Here is an 11,149-nt window from a genome sequence, read left to right on the forward strand (position 1 = left end):
TATTAAATACTATGCATATTAAAATTCATGATTTTATGATATACTAAAATTAATGTGAATATATATGACTTATATACTTTAAAATAAGATTATTATTGAAATCAATTTCCAAAATCGTAAGCTTACATATGAAAGCACAAATGTAATGATTTCATATAACTAAAAGCCACCAATCATAAATATTAAAAGATTTTAAATAGTGTGTAAAATATTGGATTTAGATCAGATAATAAAATCTTTTTCTAAAATAGTGTACTTAAATATAGAAACAAAAAAATTTCACACAATGCGAAAAATGTAAAAATTAAAATTTGTTTGCGCTTTGAACTGAGTAAGAACTTCTTAAATTAACTATATTTTTTTTATATCAGTGCACACTTCAGGATCACAGTCATAATCAAGAGACGTGCTTGATGTTTCTGCCTGCGTGCGGGCAACGATTAATAAGCCTGTTAATGTTGCGCGAAATTATCGGGGAAATGGGAAAAGTTTAGCAAGTCTTAGATTTATAAATGGTCCATGTTTAGAAGTGCAATTATAAGGCGGCAAGGACATATGAGCGATGGCGCATTAAGCAAGTTAAGGACCATAAATCAGAGATGGGTCTTAGACGGGGCAATCTCGGGGGAGACTTATGAAGTTTCCTGATATCAGGGATCAACTGATGTCAGTCCGGCATTTGCTTGTCTCCAAAATGTGTCACGGGTCGTATACGTTATATTACATATCTTTGCACCGACCCGTATGGACAATACGTATACGTCGTGGTTATACAAGTATGCATTTCGGAGTGCCACCTTTTCGCTAACATTCCCGAATGCGGTCAACGGCAGGTGCAATGTTTGGTCCGTCGTTCTTTTGCCTCTCAGCTTGACGTTTATTAAATTTTTCGCCCCGGCCACAGGAAGCGAACAACCAAGGATGCTGAATTCTCGCAGGGAGCTGGATGAGGGGTCTGCACTTTATGCTCCAGTGCGCGGCAGCTTAAACTCTTTTATGGCCAGCAGAGTCTTTAAGCTTTTCTCCATTGACTGCCATCGCTTGAGCAAACACTTGCCAAGTATTTCACTTCATTTTACTGTTTTCCACGCCGCCAGGCCAGGCGCTTTATTTGATTCAGTTCTTTTCAGTTTTTATTTTGTTTTTTTTGGGAAATATCATCATTAGGACTACACATGCGACGACGTTCAAAGCGAAACGGCTCCATTACATTACAGTTTGCATGGCCCCAATTTCTGGGGCAATTATTTGCTTTGTAGCCTGCCAAAAAGGCTGCCTCTGCCTGCCAGTAGCAGAATGTAGCAGAAAGTAGCAGAAAGACAGTCAGACAGACAAGGCTTGCTGCTTTTACACAATTTCCTTCCGCTTTGCTTTCGCCGGCAAAGTATTACGATGATTTGCATAATTTTAGCGCACCTACAGCAGCCGCACGAATAAAAAAAGAGGGAAGAAAAAAGAAAGCGCAAAACGAGGCCTAAACCACGAATCCTCCAGCGCATCCTTGTGTGTGCTTCACAGCCCTTCATTCTTGTTCGTTTTTTCGGCTCGTCTTTATCTGCTCCGCTTTCAGAGGTCCTTTGTTGAGGTGTGGGTGTCGGTTTTCCAGGGTTTTCCTGGTCCTGGGTTTCCCAAAGGGGAGAGGTAGCCTACATTTTGTAACTGATGTGCTGCGTTGGCCCTCTCTGCTCGAATCCGCTCCTTATCTTTGCGCCTGATCGAAATTGCTTTTGTGTGGTTGCCGTGCTGTCCTCCTTGCTGAGCCCCACCCACCCTCCGCCCCAAAAATATCCTCATCTTCTCGAAACTCGGCAGTTGCTGTTGCTATTTTAATTTCAGTCATGTGTGCAGCTCCGCCGCCCTTTTCTCTGAATTCTTTTCTAAGCACTTTTGCAATTTTCTGCCTGTTTTGGGCTAGATATTCATATCAGCTCTATACATATTATAGCTATTTTCCGCTATAACTGTTACTGATTGCCGCTTTGTGGCAGCATTTTTCCACCCATCTCCCATCTGCACCGACCAATCCCACCCGTCGCCCCTCGATTTTTGAGCACCAATTGAGATGCAAATTGCTTTTGCCTAGAATGATTTGAAAATAATTCAGTTGGTTAGCATTTTTGCCTTTACATATTTTGCTCCTTTTTTTATCTTCATTTTCCGCACTCGAATTAATTTGATTCACTGGCGATAATCTTTGGCATTAAAGTGGGGTATTAAATTTTTAATCATGATATTGGTTCAGACTTTGTTCTTTAATCAATGGTTTCAGTCCCAGAGGAAGAAACCTTTTTGGTCTATATTTGAGAAAAGCTGATGAAGAATTAAAGAATTTTTGTTTTATTATTTAAGGGAAATCAATCTGAAAGTATTTTAAAATTTTTAAATTGTACTTAGCAATGATAACCTATATATTGATTTAATATTTATTCTCAGCCTTAGAAAAAATATGTTAAAAATTTAAATTTGATTTCAAGCGCTTAGAAACCTGGAAAAAATTAGTTCGACCTTTTTGTAAAAAAAGGAATGGCTTTCTTGCCCCACTATTCAGCATTAGAACAATGCACAAATTTTCCAAGAATTTTCTTTGAGGTATTTCGGGATCAGGGTTGCTGCAAATTGTTGTGTGGCCAAACAGCCGCATTTATTATCGTTTCGGACACATGCTAGTATATAAAACGATTTAGCGCTTGTCGCTGCCACATGGCGCTTCCATTTCCATTTCCTTGTTCATTTTCATTTGCAAATATTTATTTATACATTTCCTCCCTGCACTATTTACCCACTTCCGCTGCACACCACCATGTGCATGTGCACCATGCACACACCATGCACACCATATACACACAGACACTAAGGATAAGGGCTTTCGTTTTCACTTGCCAGAAACTTGGGCAGGCCAACACATTGCACACTCGCACATTGCTGACCCAGACTCGAATGCAGCTCAGCTCTGCAGATGTGAGTGCGAAATGCGACGTTTTAGTTTTAGTTTTCATTTCGGTTTCGTTTCTGGTTGGGGAAAATGCCTCCCTGCAATTTGCTAAAACCTAGCCAAAATGCCAAGCCTTTCAGGCGATGTAAGGAAGGCCAAAGCCGAAAAACCGAGCTCCAAAAACCCAAGAGTTGGTTTTTATTAAATTCTTTAGAGCAGGGACTTTTAATTAACGTTTTATTGGTTGTCAAGTGCAGATGTCTTCTAAGTCAATCTGTCAAAAATCACTTGATTGCTTCGAGAGTTGCCCAATTAAATGCAACTTATTTGGGTAATTTATTATTTGTTTTCCAATAATTTTGAAGACGGATGTTAAACTAAAGCGTTTTATGAAGGCCAAGCCAAAAACCGAGATCCGAAAATCTCGTGATTATCAAGAGCTGCTCAATAAAATTCAACTTATAAATAGAAAAAAATTGAATATCTCTTTATAGGTTCTCAAAAGCAAATGTCTTTTAAATGAGTATGTTCAAAATTACTGTCAAAAATCACTTGATTTTGTTGGATACTGCCAAATTCAATTCCACTTATCAGGGCAATTGATTTTGAAGAAGATGTTACTTTTCATCATCAAAGCAGATAATAAAGACCCAAAAACCCATGAAATTCTTAAAAACAGATACTTTTGGCCAATATGACTTTCAAAAATCATTTGATTTTGTTGAGAATTGCCCAACTAAATGCAATTTACCAGGAAAATCGATAATGTTGATTTAAAGCCTTTCAGGTGGTGCAAACCCAGAGTTCATTTTTATTAAACTCTTGAAAATAGAGATTTTTGATTATCACTTTATTGGCCGTCAAGAGCTGATGTCTTTAAAATTAATCTGCTGTCAAAAATCACTTGATTTCGTTGAGAGCTGTCCAATTAAATGGAAATTATCAGGTCAATTGATTAATTTTCTTATGATTCTTAAGCCAGGCTGTTGAATTAAAGCAGCCCATCCTGAAAGTCCGGTGCAGCGCAGGTCGCCAGGGAAATCAGTGCAACAATGGGTTCTGCAAATCCTGCGAGTCCTGCGAGTCCTGCGAATCCTGCCTGGAGCTGCCTGGAACTCCAACGCTGACATGAGCATCATAAATGCTTAATGGGCACACACGCACTGCAACAGCAACTGCTTTCACATTCACATTCACAATCACATTTACATTCACATCTGCAACTGCATCTGCATCCTTGGCTGACATTCGACTGCAGCGATGCAAAAATTCGAATTGCTCGATATCACAGCGGATGTCAGGAATCGCATCGAGATAACTCCATGTGCATTGCGTGTCTGTTAAATTAATAAATAATTGCTCGTTCAATTTCCCGCTGGCTGTCCTCCATTCAGCCAGTTTGGTTTACCTGCTCTTTTCTTCCTCGATGTCCGAGTCCGGCGAAACAGCAGTTTCCTATGCAGGTTATTCTCGCGGACCCACCTGTCGACAGCTGAGCCAGATTAATTGCCTATTTATTTGCCACCGCCGCCACCCCAATCCCAAACCAATGCCATCCATCTGCTGCGTGGCTTTTCCTTTGTTTAATGATAAGCCGTGGCCGAAAATCTCTGACACTGACATGCTAATTAATAAATTAGTTTGCAACAAATTAATTAGATCGCTGCGTCTGTTGAAAGTGATTGGTCATGTTGCGGCGAATCAAAGGGAGTTGGAATCCGGCCCTTAACGAAGCGGTGCGGCATTGGACGATTGATTGATGGTTTACTGCAGTAAAGACAGTTTTCATTGGGTTTTTAAAATTATAGAGAATTTATTCATAGAAATATTGAATATATATTTTTTAATACTTCTAAATGTACCACTCAGAACAGACATTTATCAAGACTGGCTGTAGGTTGCCATGACGTTATTAATATTTAAAAAAAAAAGTAGTATATAATAACCCAAAATTTGTAATTTTTATGAAGAAAATAAGATATTCAATTATATATCTTTATGCATACCCGAAACTTATAGGTACAGAGGACTTTAGATTTTAAGAAAAACTAAAACTATTTGTAAAAAATCAAATTTTCATGGGCACTTAAATATCGGAGAAATTTGCATAAAATCAGGGGTTCAAACTATAATGAATGTTTTTTTTATAGAGTTGTTGAAATAAATATAATTTAAATTTTACGGGTTTCATGATAAATGTCACCTTGGTTGCATCAGAATTCCTAGTTATAATGCAAAACTTTTAGGTGATGGAACACAAGTTTGTATGGGACTTTTACTCAGTAGAACCCAATTATCATGGAAAGTACAAATGGTTGGTGAAATTTTGTTGGCTGTGTATTTACTTTATGCACCGATTTCTTCACATGTGGCTAATATTAGTGGCTACCTGTGGCCCATCCTTGGCCCGGATTTTCTTGGCTTTTGTCCTGGCACGCACAGGTTCCTGAGTCCTCGTCTGTCATCATTAAAATAATTTATCTTTCCTGAATCTAGTGCTTCTTACACCTTGCTCCACAGCCATTGCTTTTTTTTCTTCTTCCTCATATATCTAATTTAATAATAAATATTTTAATTAAAGGAAAGTAATTATTGGTCAATGCTTTTATCGCATGCTCAAGCTTTTGAGTTAATTAAAATGGGTGCTCTTTTTATTTGTTTTGGCAAAAATAGTTGTTAAAGTTTTATGACAGCCGCATAAAATATGAACTCTGTCTGTTTTCAATTACAAAAGCAGAGCAGAGAAAAAACAAAGCAATTTCGGTTTAAATATCGTTTATTACTTTGCGCTCAACCATTAATTAAGGGCAAATGCCGGGCGATTATTGCGTGCCGGGGCTGGCAAGCAGTCGCAACCGTGACCAAGCGACTGCCCACCTTGCCCCCTTGACCCCTGACCCCAGATACCCCTCCCCCAACTGTGCCTCCCCTTATAAAAAACCATCTGGCATCTTGGCGAAGGGCAAATGAATGCGGAGACAATTAATTGTTGCGCTGTGTGTTCAGTTCGCGCTTTCAACATTTCATCTGCAGTTGTCAGTTACTTTTGTCGTAAGCCTCAGTTCGCTCCCCCTTCCCCCTCCCCCTCTCAATGCCCACCCCCTTCATACCACTGCAGCGCGCTTATGATAAATGAGTTGTTTTCACAATGCGGTGGCAGTCCGCCGCCTTTGTGTGTGCAGCGAGCATTTAATCCTTTGGGCTTCAAGGCATTTCAAGCGGCCATTCATTCAGTTTCCATTCCCAATGCAGGAGCCACTTAGCGCGGATACGGTTACTCACCTGTATCCTCGGCAATGGGTACATAATGAGCACCCGGTCACCAAGGGTCAGCCTTATGCACTCGCAAAAAGAATTACTGTTCTAAATATTAGAACTTATGATCATTTCATGATTTTATATATTTTGTATGTCAATAGCTAGTAAACTTTTACTTGGATATTTTCGATTTCTTCTTTTATTTTTAAAAGTGTCTTTAAATAATGTCGAATAAAAACTACTCATAACTTTGACGACATAGTATCTTCTTCATTTAAACTTAAAACTATTTTTTCAAAGTGTGAGCGGTAAGTCTGGCAGTGGCATAAATAGCGTTGCTTTAAAGCGATCCACAACCGAATAGGAAAAGTTAGCTGGGCCAAGTTCGCGCCCAGTTGGGCAAGTGGTGGGTGGAAATGTCGCAACTTGCATGTGCTGCCACATTCAGAGGAAAGTTAACCACTTCGGCTTTGGCCAGTGCTCAACACACCTGGTGGCTGCATCAAGCACATGGCCATATATAGTATTTATTTGAAACTGGAAAATGGAGCCCCAGCCCCCATCAACTTTGGCGTGCACTTGGCCAATTAATGTGTCAAGGGCCTGCATACGATGATGATGATGATGATGGGTCGGTTTGGGAAAAGTGATTGGAGGGGGCCATATCGCCTTTGTGTGCATATTCGATTAACCAAATCCCGGCGGAAGCGCGTGCCACAACTTTTGTAATTTATTATTTTGCTTATTTTGTCAACAGAACTTACAAATCCCTGCCCCTGAAACAACGGTGCCACAGAGCCCTGACAAGCCGCCGCAATGCGACCAAATCACATATAAATTATTTGCGTCAAATTGAAGCTGCTGGCCGACCAGAAAGCCGATTTAAAACTTGACACTCTGTGACTGATATACACATGTGTATTTATCGCACGCGGTCCAGGTCGAATCGAAATCCAGCACATAAGCCGAGGGCATTAAATGTTTTATTTTATTTTACTTTTAAACTCAACGCATTCTCGGCAAGCTGAAAGTGTGTCCTTGGTTTCTATATCATCCTTTTTGCAAATACGCATAATAAACTTTGCCAAAAGAGCTTAACATTTCAGACATAAAACCCATTTAGTTGAGGGTGCTATACGATAATTTTGAAAAGTTTGTTGTGGAACTTCAGAGGAAAATATTGCATTTTTAGATGGCAAGTATAAACAGCTTTTCTTTCATCTAGAGCTAGAAAATTCTTCCTATTTAGACTTATTGGCTTAGAATTGGATAATTTTAAAGACTAAAACAAATTGCAAACATATTTTGATATTTTCGGACAGCTCAATTGACGTTTTTTTCTTTGTGTATAAAAAAATGTAAATACATTACTTATATAGAAGTTATTTTATGAAATTATAAGAAATTCATAATTTGTAAGTATTCCATTAGGCTTCCGGTCTCAAAGTATAGTGTTGCATACCTTGAGATATATACTTTGGTTATTTTTGTAGCTTCTCTTAGTATAAAAAGTTATTTTAAATCTCGTGATCTATATTTAACTATCAATTAATTTTATTGATGATTGTTACAATTTTGGCTCGTCAGCACTACCAAGGAGGCAACAATTTAATGGGTGAAAGGGTTCCGGTTTGTCCTTCGGCGCGAGTCCAATGCACGACCAGTTTCGCATCACTCTGGCGCTCAAGGAATTGCAATGGGTTCTTCTGTTCAACAGGCTGATCCAATTTCGACTTGCCTGCGGGCGGTAATTAATGCGTGCATTTTTTGGCTTAGTAAAACAGTTTAGGGGAAGGGACTTACAAAGGCATGACTGCTTGGGTGGGTCAATTCCATAGCGTTGTGGTACTTGACGAGGCATTTTGTTTAACCGAAATCCAGGCACACAAACTTTACAAATGTATAAAGATTTTAACACTACGAATATATACAGATGTGTTGAGAGTGACACGTAAGTCGTAACAAATCGTGTGTATTGATACAAACAAGCACGTGAGTAATCCCCCACAATTGTTGTGGGGATCATGAGAGGCCTTGGGGGGATGGCGAATAACACCCATACGCAGTGTTGTCATCGTTCCGCTGATAAATCTAAAGAGATTTGTTGCGCATCCATCAAAAAGAGCATTCTTATTATTCAAAGTACTTACACTTGCGTTGGATGGAAATAAAACGTTGATTCGGGCAAGTGCGTGTCCTGTGTCTGAGTTGTTTGCTGGTGTTGCTTGGTGATACTCTGATATGTTAAGGAGCAAAAGTGGCAAATCCAAGGCGCACAGATAAAAAGTAAGCGCCACAAATAGCACACTCACACACACAAAATCCATTAACTAAAGTGTCAATTTAGTGACAGAGATAAAACGTCACACGCACAAAGACTTGGACTTGGACACCCACAAATACACACACATATGTCCTTGCTGGGGGGCGGTAAAGGAAAACAAAAAGCACGGGAATGTAGAAAGTGGAAAGTGGAGGAAAGGACAGGAGAATGTCAGTGGGACTGCCTTGTCTCGACCTGCTTTGCCTTCTCTTGCCTTGGCAAATAGCACAGCACAACACACAATGAATGACAGCACTTTGTATTTTTCCACGTTTTTTTCCTCTGCATTTCTATCGCATTTGCTCCTTTGGCTGTTGCGTGTGCTTTCTTCTTTATTTGTTTGCTCATGTCAAAAGATCTTGGGATAACTTATCGTTATCGGTTTTTCTGCCATTGTCTGCGTTTGCTTGGCTAGGTCAAATCACCTGTTACGTGTCACATTCTGCTGTCCTGACTCCCCATGTCTAAATTACGCATACGCCGCTTGGTCTTTGGGTTCCTTAATAAGCGATTGCAGGCCAACGTTGCGTTTCGAAAAGCAAAAGTAGGCAGTAAAAGAAAGAACAGAGAATTTGACTCACATTAAATTAGCTGTCAAATATTATCGGTGCTTTTAGTTAATGAGGGTTGAACTGATTTACAACTATGAATATTTATAAATATGTTTAATCTTATTATTAATCAAATAACATTAGACTCATAATGCGGTTTATTTATAATCTGTAGACTGAACTGTAATGATTTCTTTTCATTTTGCAATTAAAATATTTAGAAAGTTTCATTAAATTTGTAAAAAAGTAAATAGCTTTGACAGTTCAACATAAATACAACAATTAAAAATACAACAAGGTAGTTAATAAATATCGATTACAGAAAAAGGTAAATAAACGCATGATACGGCTTATATTGATTAATTTTGTATACTTATAAAGTAATTATTTTTTTGCCTATTTGTGGAGCAGTGTATATGTGGAGCAGTATATATTGTCAAAGTGTAAACTTTAGGTTTACAAGCAGCCCACAATCGGTTGCAAAAACAGAACAAAATCCGAAAATAAAATCCGCTCAATGACGGAACCGCGAATGAAACTGGTTTTTTGCACCCTTTTTTTCCGGCCACTGACGCTGACGCTTCATTTTGGCGAATTGTCTTGCAGGCATTTCGAATGCGCCACGCAATGCCGCAAAAAGCTTCAAAGTGCAAGTCAATATAAGAGGAGCTGCAGTTGCCATTGCCGATGCAACTGGAGCGTCTTCTTTCAATCCATTGCCTGCCAATATAGAATACGCCACGTGCGTGCCGCTCACGCCGTTGCTGAATTTCCACGGCTATGCAAACATCGGCAAGAACACACATAAGCACGGCGCTGAAAATGTTTCGATTTGCTTTTATGCAAAGTACGGCAAATTTCATAAGCTGCATTGAAATTCAAGAGCAGAACCACTGATAAACGACAAGCTCGTGCAAATGCAGCTTCAGCTTCAGCTTCAGCTTCATCTTCAGTTCGGCCACTCGAGCAATTTGAATGGGGATGGGGATGACAGGAGTGCCATAACGATGTGCCTCCTTGTGTGGCAGCAAAAAAATAAATTGAAGAGGCGTGTAAATTGAGCGGAATTGCCCGACACGTTTTAATTATTGGCCCCTGTGGGCGGTGTACCAGCCCTTCGGGTTGTGAACACTTCATTAGGCCTCTGGCGCGGCTTAAAGTAAGACACGCATATTTTTCATACTTTACAAAATCCACAAACAAAGCGAAGCTCGATTATTCAAAACAGCTGCAGAGTACCAAACCAAAAAAAAGAATACGGAGAAAAAGGGAAAATGCTATAAGGAAACGAATGAAAAATACCCAATAAACAAATTTGGTAAATTATAAAACTGTAAATATATTTAGGCAATGATTTATGATATTCATGATTAAAACTCATTTCACTATTATATAAAAACGCTTTGGCATCACAGGGATCTGCAAAACATATCTAGATATAATAAAATCTTAAACTTTTTAGAGTCCTTTCCTAAATCTAAATAAGCACGAATACAATATACCCTTTACTTCACCGATTACCGCGTATACGGGAAGGGAGATATGAGGGCCTAGACTTGGGTACTCCCTTACACGACATTGACTAATGTTGATATGTCGTCGTTTTTTGTTGTCGGTTTTTGCCAGCCTTGGCCTGGTTGATGGTTTATTTTTGATGTGTGTGCAGTTGAGCTTTGGCGACGTGCGTCTCCGGTGCCGAAGGATGTTCGGAACCCAGGATATAGGGATTCGAGGGATACAAGGGGATACGAGGGATACTGGGGATACTGGATACACGGATACACTCGGATACGGGTGTACTCGGGTGGTGGTCGTCCCTTTGTAGCAATTGCTGTCGTTGCTGCCAATTTGCTGCTGTGCGTTTTGTCCTGTGACAGGAAGCGTAGGCTTCTATTGCGCTACTCCTTCACCCTGCAAGGATGTGAATGCGAGTGTGTGTATACGTCCTTTGGAATAGCGAGTGGGTGGCTGCGTTTTGACGTGACACATGGTCGTAAAGGATTTTCTTTGATGATGTTATCGTTAATGGTGCATGGTCGCAGCTTAGCTCAACTCGGTTCAGTTCGGCTCGATTTCGCATCAGTT

At 39.6% G+C, this 11,149-nt stretch overlaps 1 protein-coding gene across 1 annotated transcript; it reads right to left on the reverse strand.

Moving 5' to 3' along the window:
- Window positions 1–7,722: 7,722 nt before the first annotated feature.
- LOC108148598 lies at window positions 7,723–8,148 on the reverse strand. Its single transcript, XM_017275676.2, has 2 exons — window positions 7,994–8,148; window positions 7,723–7,928 (listed from the first exon to the last, which is right to left on the reverse strand). Exons 1-2 carry the CDS (start codon window positions 8,049–8,051, stop codon window positions 7,780–7,782), a joined length of 207 nt encoding a protein of 68 aa, XP_017131165.1. The 5' UTR covers window positions 8,052–8,148; the 3' UTR covers window positions 7,723–7,779.
- Window positions 8,149–11,149: the final 3,001 nt, after the last annotated feature.

This window comes from Drosophila elegans, unplaced genomic scaffold (genome assembly GCF_018152505.1).
Source record: "Drosophila elegans isolate 14027-0461.03 unplaced genomic scaffold, ASM1815250v1 contig_476, whole genome shotgun sequence".
NCBI classification, from domain to species: domain Eukaryota; kingdom Metazoa; phylum Arthropoda; class Insecta; order Diptera; family Drosophilidae; genus Drosophila; species Drosophila elegans.